The 18,950-nt window shown below is 32.9% G+C and overlaps 1 protein-coding gene across 2 annotated transcripts in view; it reads left to right on the top strand.

Moving 5' to 3' along the window:
- The window catches only part of RALGPS2 (Ral GEF with PH domain and SH3 binding motif 2), a 131,051-nt gene that overhangs the window by 94,553 nt on the left and 17,548 nt on the right, over window positions 1-18,950 (top strand). The window contains exons 9-15 of one of the 2 annotated variants that reach the window (XM_081026132.1): window positions 4,106-4,243; window positions 5,442-5,532; window positions 9,401-9,468; window positions 11,280-11,415; window positions 12,201-12,352; window positions 15,599-15,653; window positions 18,121-18,198. In XM_081026132.1, the coding sequence (XP_080882258.1) occupies window positions 4,106-4,243; window positions 5,442-5,532; window positions 9,401-9,468; window positions 11,280-11,415; window positions 12,201-12,352; window positions 15,599-15,653; window positions 18,121-18,198 (718 nt within the window). The remainder of the gene's footprint in view (window positions 1-4,105; window positions 4,244-5,441; window positions 5,533-9,400; window positions 9,469-11,279; window positions 11,416-12,200; window positions 12,353-15,598; window positions 15,654-18,120; window positions 18,199-18,950) is intronic. The other variant, XM_081026133.1, reaches the window with a different exon arrangement.

Raw genomic sequence — 18,950 nt, 5'->3', positions numbered from 1 at the left:
AGAACTAAAGTAACAGGAAAATAAGGGTTATGACAAACTGACATCCTAATGGTTAGTATAATGGGATCTGCACCTTTTTCAGCTGTACCTCATTGTTGCCAGATCTCCCAGTTTTTTTAGGAAAAGAGTCTTTTAGGAATTTAGCTATGATATTTCCTGATTTTGAAAACGTTGGGACAAATGGACTTTTGTCTAGCCAGCTTCTGGTTTCTGGTTTATAGTATGTAGTACATTACTTGATCATTCAGTGATCATGTTGTATTCACTAATAGCTTAATCTGGGGGAAATATGAGATAGTAAGATCCTACTGAGCTTTTTCATTTGAGTGATTTTGAGCTTTCAAACTTCAGCAATTAGTAATATTACTAACTGCAGTAAGAAATTGGAATGGCAGATGTTTAGGGACAAATAATCGTTAGTTTGGAATGTTAAATTGAAAATGAAAGTCAGGAGCTCAGTTGTATAGAGAGATTTGGAAAGTCATCAGCAATTTGGTGATAGTTGAAGCTACAGAAGTAAAATAATCCAGAAAAAGTATATGTAGTGTGGGAAGATTAATGAGAGACCATGGGGAGGGAATACCAACTTCTGGGGAACATAAGGAAAAACAAAAACCCAGATTGCAGGAAGCTTGGAAGGTTCAAGCCAGTAAAAACCGAAGAAGGAAGGGAATGGTGAAAAGACTGCAGAAAGACAAAGGAGGAGACCACGAGAGAAGCTTACAAATTGAACAACAAGGAGGCCATTTATGCCTCTGCTGGAATCAGTTGCAGCAGCGACATACATATTGATTTCAGATTATATAGTGGGTTGAAGAGTGACTGGATAAAATTTAATTGCCAGGGGGATTAGTTTCTACAGTATATTAAGAACTTAGAAATCAATAAGAAAAAGACAACACTGGAGAAAAAACAGACAAAAGACAGTTCATAGAAATATAAATGCTTAACGCCATTTTGCATTTTTGACTAATAATTGCAAAAAAATTATTAGTCAAGGAAATGAAAATTAAAACACAGTGAGGTATCATTTGATACTCACAAGATTGGCAAAAATTAAGGAGACTGATAATATCAAATGTTAACACAAGTAAGGATCAGTAGAGTTACTGTCAGTGGGAATATGAATTTATATGGCTTTAAAAAACAATGGCATTGCTTCTTGGCCTTTTGGCTAAGCTCAAGTGTGGTAAAAAAAAATAACATAGCCCTGTCTTGTAAAGTTGAGCGTTAATATACCATCCTATGTGTATCTCACAGAGAAATCTTTGTACATATATATACAAGGAGACATGTCCAAAAATGTCTATAGCAACATGGCAGTGGGGTGGGGGGAATAATTCAAAATTCTATCAAATAAAATGAGTAAATTGTGATATAGTTATGTATTAGTTTATTCCCAGTTTAAGGAATTAGAGCTGCATTTACCAACATGGTAAGATTTACCTTAGGAACAAAATAGTAAGTGGGACAAAGCAGTCACAGAAGACCATATTTAAAAAAATGTATTTAACAATGTTTATAAATAATTTATTGTGTACCTGTTCTAACTTTACTGATATTATTGTTTAATCATATAAATTATGATTTATTGAAGCTCAAAAGTAAGTAAAAGTGATGTATTGTACAGGTATACAAACATATGTCTTGAAAAAAACAAGGGAATCTTAAAATTCAGAATAGTGGTTACCTCTGGACAGGAGGCAGGGAGATGACAGAGAGGGAACAATCTAGATGATTTAACGGTCTTGGGGAGGTAGTTCTTAGTTTATTGGTCATAGCTAACGTTTGTTATGTTGTTTGGTGATACTAAATGTGTTAAAATCTAATTTGTAACAGATAAAATGATTCTCGCACAAATGTAAAATGAATACATGTCAAGGTCTTATTTAAATCATTATGTTTATAAGGAAATCGGGAAGATCTGACACCATTTCAAAGGAGAATTCAAAGTACCACATGTACATATAGGTGATCAGGAATGCTGACATGAATGTACAAATAGTTGCAAAATTTTTCAGCATCCACAGGGCAATGATCAGTTACACCCGCTGGATGGACATAATTCACTGGCATTTTTGTGGATCAGAATTTGTATTATTGCCAGTTTTAAACAATTTACAGAGTTGTAAAATAGCCAAAAAGGTCCAAAAGGATGCACTGGAGACAGGATACCTAGTAACTTTTTTGGCCTCTTTCAAAGTCTGTTGCAATTTTTCCCCGATATCAAATATTACATTAAAAATAGAATGAAGGATTACATAAGTAAGTGTACTAGTCCGTGTTTTTCTTTGAAGGTGTTTGTTGGAGGGAGAGGGCAAATATCTTATCTTGAGGGGATCAGATTTGAAGGAAGGCTTGCTTTGATTTTTGTTTTCTTAAGTAGAGGAAATTTATGTGTGTGCACGGGCTCAGAAAGGAACCCGGAGGGTGAGTGATAGTGGAAACAACAGTGGGTTTTTATAGTAGGCAGAGAATTACATTCAAAATCACACTTTAGATTTAGAGAAAAGAAGGGGATTCTTCTTCCTCTGAGATTGGAAGAAAAGGAAAGGCGCTCACTGTAGAGTGATTTGCAGTCACAACAAACGAAGTTGAGAGTCTCTAAAGAAAAAAGTGTTTATAATATGTGACTTAAGAATGCTGTTAAGAGTTACTAAATGGAAAAGAAATGATACTAGGATGAGTGAAAGGATTGCCATGCCAACCTTTCACATTGTATTAAGCGCCCATTGTCGAAACATTGTGCTGGATTTTCATATTCTTAGAATGCAAAATAGAGAGCAGCCTCCTTAAATGAGTTTATAGTTTTGAACAGATAAGATATAAATATGAGAAAGTTTAAATAAAAAGATTATAAAGTCATAAAAATTACCAAGTGAATGGTATATGTACTGCATGAGATTACAACAGAGTGTAATAAAAAAGGAAAAGAATCTGGGGTATAAGTACATATATTCTCTGAGATCCAGCTGTGTCACTAATGGTTCCCAGGGCATTTGACACTTCCTTTAGTATCTGTGTGCCTCAGATTCTTCATCTATAAAAAGAGGGGGTTGAACTAGACAGTTCCCAATTTCCTTTCTTGGAATCTGAGAAAACTAAAGAACTGTCTTGTCGCCAGTGACATGGATATGAGATAGTTTAGATGGGCAGAGATGAGTCTAAGAAACATTCACAATGGAAGAAATGGTATGAGGAAAAAACATAGGGCTTATCTGGAACACAGTGAGTCCATCATTTTGGTTGCATTTACCCTGAGAGTTCATGAACATTCAGTAATGAGGTAAAAGTAGCAAAGTATATTTTTCTCTCCAACTATAGTTGTCTCATATACTTTACATGAAATATTTTAAAGTAAATGACCTTGATATCCAGAACTAGTGCAACCACATTATTTTGGGGGGTATGTTATTGTTGTTGGAAATGGCGGGAAGGCGGAAGAGTTAATTACTCTTTGTGACTACCAATTTGTAGTCACATGAACTGTTTCAGAAAGCCAACTGTTAATCTTTAAAACAAGACATTTCTATCAGAATGAGACAATTTTCAAATGTCTTGAATTAAGACTCAAGTGATAGTTATCAACTCCAGACAAAGGGGGATAGAACTAACATTAAATAACTGCCCCATGCCAGGTACTGCCTAGGCTAGCTTACATAACTTCTTCCGGCTATACATACACAGCTTGGAAAATAGGGTCCCAGTGGTATAGACATAAAAACTGAGGCTCAGAGATTAAAATAACTGTCTCCATGATACACAACTAGGCAGAGGCAGAGACAGGCAGTTCAAGAGCTCAGCATCTTTCCATTAGGTCCCGTAGGGGCTAGGGTTTCTGTCTCAAGCCTCAATCCCTACTTTAAAATGCTATCATAAGATATTTACAAAAAGCATATATTATTCACGTCTGACTCCAGCTCCACGGAAATCTGGGACTCGGTGGTCATGTTTTTACAAGGCTGCAATGTATTAACAATGGTACATTCTAAATGTAGCATATATTGAAATACAGCTATCAGCTAGCTCCCCCCCCCAACCCCCCGCCATTATACTCTTCCAAGCTACAAGTAGGAAAACATTCATTTATCTAATTTCATTTCAGGTATCTATTTGTCAGATTTAACATACATTGATTCAGCATACCCGTCCACTGGCAGCATTCTAGAAAATGAGCAAAGATCGAATTTGATGAATAACATCCTTCGAATAATTTCTGATTTACAGCAATCCTGTGAATATGGTAAGATTCTGGGAGATGATGCTAAGCCAGTCGTGTTGTGAGTGCTGATTACTTACACCGTTGATGGCCACTTTTCACACCGTAGGGGTCATCTTATTGGGAAGAAAAGTAACGGTGGTTTTATTTCACGGTTTAATATTTAGCATCCTTGTTAAGATCTTGCTTTTAAGGAATTGAAGTGTTTCATATTTAAAATTTTAAGTTTTATCTTTTGCTTTTCTGCTATTTTGTAACAACTTTGTTAATATAATTTACAAAATTATTTTCTATTCATCGCATTTGATCTCCTTGAGCTATTATGTAAATAGTTTTTGTATTTTTTTCAGATAGGGAAGGAGCTAAGACCCTTGATCCTAGAAACAATTGACTAGCTTTCGTGAGCCTAATATTGAGTAAATAACCAATTTTTGTCCATAATGGAAATACATAATGGAAACACATAAAGAGCTTACCCAAGCCCAAATGATTATAAATGGGTTTTTTTTAATGTTTGGATGCTTTCAATTTGATAGGGAGTAAAGATAGGCTACTGATATATAATTTTTATAATAAAAATAGTGAGTTTACATTATCTGATTTATTTAAAATAAATTGGTCTTAAAGCTAACTTATGTGCATTTATACTTCAAGAAAAACCGCAAAAACATCTGAAAAGTCGTGGGGGAGGGGTGGTAGGGAATCACTGAATGTTAAAATCAAATAATCTCCTATTTTGTCCTTTTCACAATATTTTTCAACATAAACCAAATTGTAATGTTAAATTAATCTTATTTGAAATTTCTAAGTAGCGTAGGAAAAACTACATTTACAAATTGGAGCCAGTCTTCTTTAAAAAAAATAAAATAAAATATACACACACGTGTGTATGTATATGTGTGTGTGTGTGTGTGTGTGTGTGTGTATAAATCACAATGAAGTTTTTCTATGAAATTCCTCACTCAAATATGTAGGACTTTGTAATGGAGCCATTTGGGTTTTTTGGTTGTTTATTTTTTTATCGTCTATACAAATAGCATGCAACTGTAATTCTCTAAATTACCTTCAGTTTAAATTATATTTACCTCAGTAATGTCCTTCTAAATTTTGGTGCAGTGTGGCTTTAATTTACCTTTAAATGTATTTTTATCAGCTCAATTTTTAAAATTCTGGTTAAGATATACTTTATTAGATCATTAATTATTTATCACATTTTGCCTAGATATCCCTATGTTGCCTCACGTCCAAAAATATCTGAACTCTGTTCAGTATATAGAAGAACTACAAAAGTTTGTGGAAGATGATAATTACAAGTAAGTTGGAATTTCAAAAGTGGTTTGTATAACTTTGCCTGTCCTCCACCCTCTCTCCCCCATATGTTTAAAACATCTATATGCTACATGATATCATGCAAATAAATGCTTCATCCTTGGGATCTTCACAGTGGTAACGGTATTTACACGTATCTTTTTTTTAATCACATAACATAATTGAGTCAATATACAAATACCTCATCTGTTCTTTAATTAAAAAGTATTTCATCTTTCTCAAGTTGTTGAGAGCTGGGATTGATAGCTCTAGTTTAAATGTCTTCCTTTCTCTCTATAGTCAAGCATTGATCTTTATGGAAATTTATCTTTTAATAGACTGAAAAGTAATGAAACTGTCTACAAATAGAAAAATTGCTCCTTTTTTAATGATAATTTTTGACACAACTTTGAACTGGTTTTGATCTTTGAACTTGTTTTGAATTGTTTTTGTGGTTTGAAAGAATATTAACCTTCCTGCCTTTGGGTTAGAGACAATTTGTTTGGTATAAGACCACACTTGCCCTTTTATTTATTATAGAAAGTCCTGTATTAAGGATTTTAAAAATCATTTTTAAAATAGCTGATGTTCATTTCCTTCTTGTTACTATCCACTGTAGTGGCCAAGGTGGGAGGGAATTTTGAATTATTAACTCTTTTTATTTATCAGTGATACGTTATACATCATAACTACCAAGTTTTTTCCCCAAAGATGAGAGAGAGGATAAAGAGCTCATTTCTCTTGAGGCTTCTCATTTTTCTTTTAGCTTTATTTGTTAATTTAAAGATCATTTTTTGTTGTTTAGTTTTATTATGCCATTTGTTCCCAAGCTTTCAAGTTTAACTTTGTGTCTTCAGTAAATACTTTTTCCTAATCAAAGGTCATACTTTAAAAATTTATCAAAACGAAAAACTAGGTTATTTTTCAATGTTAATGCAGCATATAAAACCTATGTGATAGCGATTATCAACTTCCTGTTTCATTAAGTTTCAACAGTTTTTTAAAGAATTCTTTAGAACACAATATGAATAAAAGACTAGAAATTCTGGTTAACACCTAGAAATGACTTTTCTTCAAATATGAAATATATTAAGAAGCTCTGGATATATGCCTTAAAGTATTTAAAATTTTACTAATGTTTGTAAACATCTCTATTGACATCTCCTCCCCACACATTACCACTTTGTATTTCTATTTCAATTTTTATTTTACTGGAAAGATTTTACACAGTAATTCTTTTGAAAATGTACATTGTCATTTGATCAGCTTTTTAAGCCTTGAGTTGTTTCACAAGTCTCTTGTTGCCGTAGGTTGCAATCTTGAGTTAGATGGTCTATATCTTACATTTATCACTATTTCTTCCATCTCTCTAATTACTGAATAGCACAAAACACTTATGTTTTGTCCAGTGAGGTACAGAGATTTATCTTAAAACTCAAAATATGAGTAAGTAGGTATTAAAAATTTCTGTATCTGACTCAAGAAACTTATTGGACTTAAAAGAAGTTAAAGTTTAATTATTCAATAGAAGTGAAATCTAAAAATTATTGTACAGTTATAGAGGATGGTAAATTTTTATTGACTACGGTGAAAGTATAATAAAGTGTTTATTTTAAAGCTGTTCTTTATTTTTCTTAAAGGGTAAAGTTAGCCATTTAAGCCATTAAATAGTTCCAACTTTCTATATAAACTGACATATAAGATGTTTCCTTTTTTATAGCAAAGCTTATGCCATTATATTGATTTTTATTTTCATGAGTAGCTATAACCAGAACAGCCTTCCCATTATATTCATTTAGCAAATATTTATTAAGCTTTTGTTATAAATGAATTATTGTGCTAGTTGCTGGGATTACAAAAATAAGGTCTTGTTTTTGCCCTTAAGAAGCTGAGTCTAATGCAAAACATAATTACAAAGCAATTGAAACAGTACTGTGATAGAGGTATACCCAGGACGCTGCGGGAACAGAGATAAGGGGACTCAGCCTAAGTGGGCAAAGTGAGGAGAAAAGAAACATAAACAGCTTTAGGAGGTCACCTGAGGCTGAATTTTAGAGGGGAATGGGCATTAGCTCCACATGAAGAGTGAGGAAAGGTGTTCCAGGAGCTGGATGATCGGAGAAATAGGGTGGGAAACCATGTGTTTGTTAGGGACCACAAGTCGCTGCTGGTGTTGGGGCATCGTCAGATGGGAGCCTGAAGAAGATAGATGGTTTTTCTAAAACGCCGTTATATTGCATGAACCTACTAATTAAATGTGTTGAAAACCAGCATTTTAAGATCGGAGCCATTAAAATGATTAGTTAGAAAAAAATGGTTTTCATAATGAAAGAGATTTAAATAAAAATGATATTTCATGTATCTAAATGCCTCTGTTTTTGGCAACTTCATCTATAGAGGCAGCTAATATAGATATTACAAATTATATGCATGTGATTTTATCAAGACAAAATTCTTCTGAAGTCATTTTAATACTGAACATAGTATCTCTCCTCAGTGAATCAGCATCACTATTATTATGTGGTGTTTTGATGGTGATACAGGTAGCTCACCCTCTGGCTAGGCTCCACTGTTGTGCTTTTTAAGATACTTCTGCTGTTTATACTGCTGTCAATTATCAGCTGCTACTGATGCACTGGGATTCACCCCCAGAGTCCTTTCTGTTTCTTCTACTTAGATGCTGTGTTAGGAATGAGGGTTTTTTGTTTGTCTTCCACCTACCAGCCTATGTGTTTCAGAAGGGCCAGGACACCGCGTCTGCTGTGGTCTCTGTTGTGTTCCAGGGCTGAGAGCACAGAGCCCAACACAAGACAGGTGTTCAGTAACTATCAAAGGAATGGATTCAGTATCGTCTGTAGCCCAAATAATTAAACTGCTCTGTAAAAAGAAAAAGAGCAGAGTCCCAGTTTATCATATATCTGTTCGATACATGCATTTTATACTGTCAAATCATTAGAATATGGTTGTATATAATTTCCTCTTAAGTTACCAAAGAAATAAGTTTAGAACCTATAATAGATTTATCATTATGAATGTCACTTGTATTATGCAATCACATAAAAAAATTCCAGTTGGCAGAATGCTAAAAAGTAAAATGCTTTTATTAATTTTGAGACAAATGCTTAGTAATAATAGGCTTTGTAGACTACACCAAAATATTCTCTACAATCACCTTAGTATCCTGTTTCCTGAAATAGTTTCCACTGATAGGAATCATCATCTCTTTTTGCTGTGGAACTCAAAACTGAATGTACGATCCTAAATGGAACTTAAGTACCGACTAATAAACTTTGACTTAGGGCAGAGATTTACCAGGAATCTTACAAACAACCTTTTTATTTGTATAGATCTTTCTTCTGGTAAGTTGGATTGGTTGGTTTTTTGGATGGTTAGTTTTAAATAAGGTGTTTTTTAAATTTCCAGTGCTACAGAAGGCTTTAGCCCATCCAGTGAAGATTCTAAAAAGAATTTGCATGACGTATCTAATAATATATATAAAAGCTTCTCAATTTAAGTGTTAGTTATCAATATAACTTCGTTCAAGTTAAATCACCTTTTAGTCATTCATCAAATATCTTTAAAAGTGTTAGAATTGTTAGTCAATATTGGGGTAATTTGGGGAGGTTTTTCTGTTTTTAAATATGACTTTTTAATGTTTTTCCCCTCCCTAATGTTTTCTAGAATAACCATAAGATCAGCTTTGTATGAAAGAGATAGGAGACTTAACTATTGAAGATTGCTCTTGGAGAAATATACATAGCGGAGATTATTTTATAAAAATGTTTTTAGCTTTTTGTAAGAACATATATGGCTTTGATATTATTTTGTCAACTGTTAATCACTGTATGTGTTTTGTTTCTTTCTAAAATTTAGGCTTTCATTAAAGATAGAGCCAGGGACAGGCGCACCACGTTCTGCTGCTTCCAGGGAAGATTTAGTAGGTTAGTGCATGGTTTGTTCTCGTTATCAAACACTAAATCTGATAACCTAATGAGGAAGGATGTACTCCAAAGTAAGTAAATACTTAGTGCATTTTATACTGCATACAAAAGTTTATTTTTAGTTCTAAAATGTATCAGTTTTTTTGTTTGGGTTTTTTCGATTTTTAATTAAAGAGTTGTTATTTGTAGTTTGTCCGTAATGTACAAGTATTCCAACTAAGGGAGGAAAATAGATACAATAGACAGAAAATAACAGATAAGTGTTTATAAATATATATGTATATATGTGTACATATATATATACACACACACACACACACATATATATATATATATTTTTTTTTTTTTTTTTTTTTTTTTTTTGGTAAGAACACAGTGTCCTAGGCGATGAAGGTTGATTACATGAGAAATTTCTGTGGTCTTAGTGGGAAATTCTGCCAATTTGAGTAATTACAGAAATCAATTTTAGTGAGTTAATTTTTTAAAATTTTACTTAATACTGCATCAGGTACTGAAAATATTAAAAAGTAGTCATGGTTTCTGAATTTACCTGTTGCATTATAATAGGGATATTATGTATATACCACACATAATCAAAAATATAAAACTGAAGAGATATACTCATTATTTAAGAAATTGTTGATTAGTATGTTTTTTTAATTTCAAATACAGATCTTGGTACTAAGCTTCATATTACTGTATATTCTAAAAAATATTTGGAGACTCATATAAGTTATAAAGGAAGTGAAGAAATAAGCCATGATAGTATCCAAGGGGAAGACTATTCCAAGCAAAGGAAAACATTTCAGTTTAAATCTCTTAAAAATGCTTTTCTTTAAAGTGATAAAGTGCTTTTCTTTAAAGTGCTTTTCTTTGCTAAGTCAGACAGAGAAAGACGGATACCATACTTAGATTTCACTTATGTGTGGAATCTAAAAAGCAAAATAAACGAACAAACAAAACAGAAAAAGACTTGCAGATACAGAAAACAAACTGAGGGTCACCAGATGGGAGGGGAGTTGGGAGGCTGGGTGAAAAAGGGTGAGGGATTAAAAAGTACAAATGGGCAGTTATAAAAATAATCACAGGGATGGAAAGTACAGCACAGGGAATATCTAGTCAATAATATTGTAATAACTATGTATGGTGCCAGGTGGGTACTAGACTTATCAGGGAGGATAGTCTAACCACCATGATGTACACCTGAAACTAATATAATATTGAATGTCAACTGTAATTGAAAAATTATAAAATAATTTTAAAATAGTGATATTTTGCATATCTGTACTTTTGAGGGTTTTTTTTTTAATTCCCATAAGCTTAAAGAGTGTCAGTATAGACTTGAATTCTAACTTGAATGCTTGACCTGCCCTATATATTTTTTATGTAAGAGGAAGCTGAAAGTAAGAGTGAAGAAGCCACGTGTACAACTAACTGAGCTCTGAACTAGGACTTGGAAGACCTGAGTGTTTAGTCCAGGTTTCAACTGTGGTGTGAGACCCCGAGCCCATCTCTTCTAATTTCGGCTGCTTCCTCTGTAAATGGGGGGAATAGTTATACTGCCTCATTAGTGCAAGTCAGATAGATAAAAATCAGTGGATTTTATGTTTTGGGATTTTGTGTTTTAAGACTCCGAAAATAAATATTTCTAATGTTCAGTCAATTAAATGGAATTAACATATTAATACTATCTTAAAATTTAAACCATTTAAAAACATTTTATATTTTACATAAAGAAATTAAAAATAAAAGTATTTTGAAAATATTTGAAAATTTTTCTCCCTCGCTCTCTTTTTAAATTGAACCCTTAGGTCCTGAAGTAGGAGCATCTCCACAAAGTGGAAGGAAAAGTGTGGCAGCAGAAGGAGCCATGCTACCGCAAACGCCGCCATCCCCTCGGAACCTGATTCCACATGGACATAGGAAGTGCCATAGCTTGGGCTATAAGTCAGCATTTTTAATTTTATCTTCCAAATTTTTAAATTGTTTCTAGCTGTATTTACTTTCTATTTAGTTTATTGAACAAAATAGTGTCCTTGCATTTTTTTTTTTCTTGCAATGGTCTTTTCCTGACTCAGTAAAATACCTTGTTTGCTAAAAGCGTTTAGTTCTTCCTTTATCTTAATTTGGAAATGAATTTTTCCCAAAAGCACCTTCACATTTAGGGGAGATAAATGAACATCACAGAGCATCATTATAAATACAATCAGGAAAACAATATACCATTTTACTATTAAATTATATATAACTTTTGTGTCAAGGTAGTCTTGTCTTAACTAAAATAAGTCACCAGAAATTAAGCTTTATAAAAATTGTTCTCTTTATTCCTAAACATAAAGAATGGGAAAATGATTTTTTTGTTTAATGTCACTTATTTTGCAAGATTGTTTTCTCAAAATGGGGTCCATAGATCACCTTTGCTGTGATTTTTGTGAAAATTTAATAGCTATTTTCCAAGAGTGAATGTGAAAACAATTTTTTAGTGGACCTGAGAGTCAAGATAAAGTTAGAGTATTCTCTGTTACATAGGTAGATATGGCCTGGTTTCCTAAAAAGTTTTCCCTAAACTGTTAGTTTGAGGGTTTTTTGGTAATGCCTATGTGTTCATTACTAGGAGAGTTCAGAAGTAAGTACAGGATAGAAGATAAATCTACATACTGAACCTTTCTGTGTCTTTTATATCCTGAGTTATAAACTAATAAAAGATATGAAAATTTTCTCTTTGTTTCCAGTTTCATTCATAAAATGAACACAGCAGAATTTAAGAGTGCAACGTTCCCAAATGCAGGGCCAAGACATCTGTTAGATGACAGTGTCATGGAGCCCCACGCACCATCTCGAGGCCAAGCTGAAAGTTCTACTCTTTCTAGTGGAATATCAATAGGTAAGAAATATTTCTCGGAGAAGTTTCCAACTTATGTAAAATGAGATTTTTAACAAAACTCAGCTTGAAAAACATCCTTAACTCTACTAATACAAATAGAGAAAATTTGATAAAAAGCAAAGTAGCAATTAGATCATCTTACTAGTAGTACTGAAGTTAATAATTCATGATAGTTTAAAAAATGTTCGGTGTTTTTGACTCCAAAAGGAAAGACATTTGAGGAATGGTGGGAAAAGAAGGTGGCTGGGTGAATTGGTTACTGCATGCAGTTTGGATGTGGGAATGAGGGAAAGGGCAGAGTCAGGTATGACTCCCAATTTTTTTGGACCAAGTAGCTAGTTTAGATGGTGGTGCTGTTACCATGGTAGAGAGGACCAGAAGAGCAGTCATTTGTAGATGGTGAGGTATTTGTGAAGGATGACTAGGTTTGGGGAATTAGGAATTCTGTTTTGGACACGTTTGGGCCATGTGGAGTTGTCAGGTAGGTAACTGAATGTGTGAATTTGAAGCTCAGTGGGATAAGGTCAGGTCTGTAGATAGAAGTATAAGAGTTAGCATATTTATAGTATTTCAAGCTATGGGACTGGTTGAGGATAAATAATAAATAAGAGAGGACATTCTAACGTTTAGAGATCTGATTACATTTTTTTCTTTTTTTTCCTTTTTTTTCTTTTTTTTTTTTTTACAAAAGGATGGGCCAGTGAAATAGGGGAAAAAATCAGAGCATGGTATCACAAAAGCCCAGTAGAGGAAGTGACTCCAGGAGGAGGGAAGTATTGAATGTATCAATATCCAATGCAAAAAAGAGAAGATGAGGTTGGGAATTAGTTAATTAGGATTTTGCAAGATAAAAGTCACTGGTGATCCTGACTAGAGTTGCTTCATAAAATAGTGGGGACAAAGCTTGATTGGAGTAGATTGGAGAATGAAAGGTGAAGAAAGACATAACTCCTGTGAAGGGGAGCAGGAATCTGGACCAGACTGGAGAGGAAAGTGAGATTAAGAGAGGAACTGGTTTTCACTTCCTAACTTTTACTTATCTTATGAATCTTCTAGTTGACCATTATTTCTTTTGATAATTAGAAAATCTCCATGCAATGCTATTTTTACTTTTAAAAAGCAACAAAGGAGGAAAATGTTCTCTGTTATGAAGTGCCAGGTTGCTCAAGGGCTAAGCCTCTTGTTGCAATGATTGTCTCAATATTGACGAACCATCAATAGAAAGAAATGCAGGAGTTCATTTTCTTGAACGCAGTGACTTCATTAACCCTTGAGAGTTCCAAACCCTGAAAATGAAATTGCTTTAGAGCTTTCTAACACCATTTAGTTTTTTTATTGGTGTTTAAAAAGACACCAATGCAGTTTTTTTATTCCTGCATTCCCCTTTTCATAAATGCAGATGATTAAATGATGACAAAATATACAAAATAGAAACAAGTTGGCCACCTGAAATACTTTTTTTTTAATGCTGTAAGTTGCCTATATGCAAATAACAATCTCAATCAGAAAAATGATACACCAATAATTTACAAAAAAGAAAAGGGAAGAACTTTTTCAGTTAAAAACTTGTTGCACTTACACAATCCTGCATGTCACTTAAAGCAAAAATTAATAATTTTTAAAATTACAGGTTTGTGTGTGTGTGTGTGTGTGTGTGTAAAATATTTGACTTTTTCCCGTAAGTATTGTAATGATAATACATTACATTCTAATTTATTTGTGGCTTTTACTTTCATAAATGTTCTTTTGGTTACAAGATAAGTTATCTAGTTATTTCATTCAGTTACAGTTAGTGTCTCAGTTTGGAGACTTTTAGGACAGAAAGAGTAATTTTTGCCTTTGTCTTTATTTTTTAATTATTTTATGACTCTTATGTAGATAAACAATGAAGATTGTTACATCCTTATTTGTAAATTAAGAACATGAGACATAGGCATTACCTCCTAGGGTTTTTGTTTCAAAGCTTTAACATTCTGAAAAGAAAGTATGTCTATAACCACAAATGGTGGGTGTTAATACACATACACACACAAATTCATAATTGCAAAAGGGTGTTTTCCTTAGTTGTAAGTTTTATATACTGTATTAATCTATACCATAGAAGCTTGAGAAAGTACTTTGGAGAAATTGACCAACACTAGAACCATGGCCTCTAACATTGTCTAGTGTTGTGTAGACGTCCTTGAAACCTGCGTAGTCTTGCTTAGCTGTGGGAGGCATGTCCAATGTGAGCGCCAGACTTCTTGAAAAGTTTGCATTTTCTACAAACAAATAATACTAATTATGCTTAAATTTTCCATCTTTATCACATAATGCTACAGATCAAAAGGTCATCTACCACTAACAGATTACCTCCAGTTTCTCTTCTGAACCATGCAACCAGAAAATTATTTCAGTGGCTGTTTATTCGACTCTTTCAAGGGTGGTGCATAGCTAGTGCCATTCTAAATACATAGTAGAAGAGGTATTAGTTTATCGTATGTAATGGATACCTTACAACACTAGAGTCTGAGTTTCATGGAGCACTGGTTGTGAAAGTCGGATAGATAATTCAATTTGCTACATAAGGGACATATTCATCATCGCTTTTACTGAGAGCCAGAATTATCTTTAAAATAACTTTTTAAATCCATCTAAGCTGTTTTGGACTCACCAAATTGATTCCCCTCAGTTTTTTCTTTAACTAATTTAAAATTTTCTATTTTAAATGATATTCTGGCCAGAGAGATACTCTGGTACTATTGTTACTGCTTCTTTTTTTTTTTTTTAAGTATTCCATCCTCTTCTACCTTGCATCTAAAGGCAAAAATTGAATTTCATTAAGCTTTTTATTCTTAGGGTAGTAATAGGTATTGAGAGGAATACAAAGGGAAAGAAGTATGCCATGAAATTCATAATTATAATGGTCTTAAATTATGGCAAACCTAATAAGGAAAAAATTTGTGCTTATGTGCATTCTCTAATGGTACAAAAATTGTTTATTAACATAATGAATTTGAGCTATAAGTAGACATGCAAAAAATGTTTTATGCTAATTTGTTATTTTAGGTAGGCTTGTCAACTATATTCCCACATATTGCAAAATAAATCTAGCAGCAATAATGTTAGAAGGAAGAATTAATATGTATATGTTCAACAACAAATGGCACCGTCATCATTTTACAAGCACAAATAGAGAAATTTCTTAAATAAAAAATTCAAACTGTAATTCTGTTGTTTAAAAAATAGACTAACTTTTGATTTTAGGGAGCAGTGATGGTTCTGAGCTAAGTGAGGAGACCTCATGGCCTGCCTTTGAAAGGTAAGAAAAATTGTCTATTTGAATTGCTTTTAGTTTTTTTTTTTTTGTTTTTCTATCTGTCTTAAAGTATGTGAATAATATAATTCACATGAATTAATATATGAATTTTAAAAGATAATATTTATTACATGTCTCTAAGGGACTAATTAAGGTTCCTGATGATGGCAGAAATTAGGAGTTGATCTTTAAGTCTTATCTAACAAATGCATGTTTTGTTTGGTGGCTTGACATATGTATATAAATTTTAGTACACTTAAAATTGTAATTTTAAAACAATAATCATAGTCAACTTATCTACTATGTGTTGAAAACTAAAATTATTTCCTTGAATTCTGATTTATTTAAGTAATTTAAAGCATTAATAGAATGGTCAACTTCATGCTCTGCTGCTTTGTCAAAGGACAAAAGACTTAATAGATTTTAAATTATACAGTAAGTAAAGCAGCTTAAAGTTTGAATTTAAATTTAACTCAAAGTTGCACAGAGCACACGGATTTATACTGAATTACTTCCTTCTCCTTTCCTTACTGCTTTAAGCTATAAAAGCCATCATTGGTCTGCAGCACATGTCATGCCATATTGGTCTCCCAATATCAGCTGTCCTTAAAAAGGTAGCCGAGTAGTGCAATTAATTGTTCTTTACTAAATGTTCATTAGAATTTTTGTATTGTCTTTGACCATTTCAGTTCTGCCATTTTTATACTTATAAGATACTTGATTCTTGACCAAAATAATTGCTCTTTTTTGCATATAAACCAAGCAACCTAAGTTTCTAAACCAGAGTGTCATTTAGATTGAATTTTGAAGGTCATATTAAAATTGATGGAATTGAAAATATTTAGTGACCTAACCTCCCTATCGGTGACTTTTTAATAAAAAAACAATTAAACTATATTTGAATTGGTTAATTTTATGTTGTTTAATTGGAAAATTATATCCTTATTCCTGATAACACTTCATAAAGAATGCTCACCCTTTAAGTAATTCAGATTTTACTTATAAACCCCATACTTCAAAGTACTTTTAAGCCTTTTTACATTATCAGTGTTCCCAAATTTTGTTCTCTTTGTTTGGGGGGGATTCTTAACAGTTTGATTTTGCATATTATTTTTCTTCCAACTTTTACTTTCGATCTTTTATTTGGGTTTGCCTGAAATGGGAAAAACACAAGAGTTGCCTCTGGCATGCTGTCTCTACTGTACGAATTATCCTAGTTCTTTCCCTCTAAAAAGAGAATGCCACGTTGATTATAGAGTGTATTGTAATCTTTAGGTAGAAAATATCAATCTTGATATTTCAATGAACAAAATTTTTTCTCAGATTGCTTGAGGTCTGAGTAACCGGAATGGTGGTGTATTAAACAATCTCTTCTCATCCCAGCAGGTTACTTTTGAAGATATACTTAACAGTGCTACCTTCACATCTCAAATCAATAGTTTTCTTTTATGACAAATGTTTTGCTTTGGAGACATTTGCAGCTAAAAACAATCTACTGTACTTGTGCCAAGTTTAAATCAGTAGCTCTTGGATCATTCTGAGAGCAAATTAATGCTGCCCAGAAAGATTCAGAAATAATGATGATGATAATAATAATAATAAGCGAAGAAAGAACTAGGATTTAAAATAGATAATGAACTTGAAAATAGTACTCTGAATGTTAAACATGCCATTTTTTGTTCTTATTTCCTAGAGATATATCAAATATGTTGCTGCTTACGTTGCTAAAATAATGGTTTTTGTTTTAAATATCATTTATCAACATGCTACTTTTGGCTTTTCCCAGGCAAAGAAATATCAATGTTTGTGTGTGTGTATTTATTTCCTTTGTTAAGTATTACATGCCATTTTGGATAAATATTAATCCATACCATTTTTACCATTTATTGGCTTTATCATTTACTTATTTCAGTTGACGTGGAAAAAAAATAATGCCTTTATTTACTCAGTTTGTCGCTTATTAATTTTCTTGGACTTAATATAAAGGATAGGGAAGAAAATACTGTGTTTCAGTCACATTGTAATTTAAGTTTATAGGCCACATTGCTTTTAGGTGTCTTCATAGGGACATATAATAAAAATGAATTACTTGTATGAATCCAGGTGTCGTATTTAAACTAGAATCCAAGAACTGAAATAGACACAAAGGATTTTTGAAGTATTTTTCAGGTTTTGATAGTATCTGGTTATAAACAGCTCTTTAATTATTTTAGCAGATTTGTTACAGTGAATGTATACATAAATGTATGATATGTACTAAGCACATAACGATTTCTAGCATCAATAGTAAAAGAAAAATTTTAGAAATTTGTGCTGCATGCTTTAAAAAATAAAGAGAAACAATCACATACAAACCTTTTGTAAGATTTGGAAAGCTGTATTACACAAAGAAATTATACTGTTCTAGGTATTGATAATTATGTGAATAAAAGTATATGTAATATATACAATTTATAATGGAATCCAACAGGAACAGATTATACCATTCTCTCGGCCCGGTGACACGAGTGGCACGAAATGGCTATCGAAGCCACATGAAGGCCAGCAGGTACAATTCCCCTGCATTCAGGGGTCACAGAACTCCCCTCTGGTGTTGGTGATTGGCTTACATGGGTGTGGTCTCACATTATTTCTGTTCTTTCTCAACTAATTGGTTTAAAAACTTAAAAAAATGCCCAGGAAAACTTTCTTTCCAAGATTTAATCTAGAGATAAATTTGAACTATTCTTTCTGATCCACAGAGCTAATGGCTGAAACTTGCATCTTTATGTCACATTTTAAAAACAATTCCAAGTTGGTAGCTTTTTAACTGCACAGGTCTTTCTAATGCTGCTCATTATTGGATGGGCAATACAAAAATCCCCTTGTTGTTCAAAGGCTACAATCAAAACATTTACTTTGCTAGTAAGTTTACATTAGATTTGTCTTTTAAAAGAATTTTTTTAGATAAACTGCAGGCCCTGACTAGTCTGTTTCCATTACATGATACTTGTGTATTTAAACTCATGTTCATTCAATTGTTCATCTAGTTAAACATGGTCTCTTTTTGCCCTGTTATCAGCTGCAGAAGAAAATAAGGATGGTGGATTGATTTGGGGGCTGGAGGTTAGTGGTAATGGGTAATCAATTCATGATACAACAAAATAATCAACTTTAGATGTGAACTTGATGTCCATTTGATGGTGTCTCCTCTAGCCGGCCTAAAATTTCTAGTGGTTTCTAGGCTATTAAGTCACTTTGAAGACACCTAAATAATCAATCACAAAAGGATAAAATGGCAAAGTTCCGTTTTCTTCGCTG

The sequence above is a fragment of the Rhinolophus hipposideros genome, assembly GCF_964194185.1.
Source record: "Rhinolophus hipposideros genome assembly, chromosome: 19".
Lineage (NCBI taxonomy): Eukaryota > Metazoa > Chordata > Mammalia > Chiroptera > Rhinolophidae > Rhinolophus > Rhinolophus hipposideros.
The sequence above is the reverse complement of the archived record's forward strand: the minus strand, read 5'-3'. Positions and strand labels throughout refer to the sequence as shown.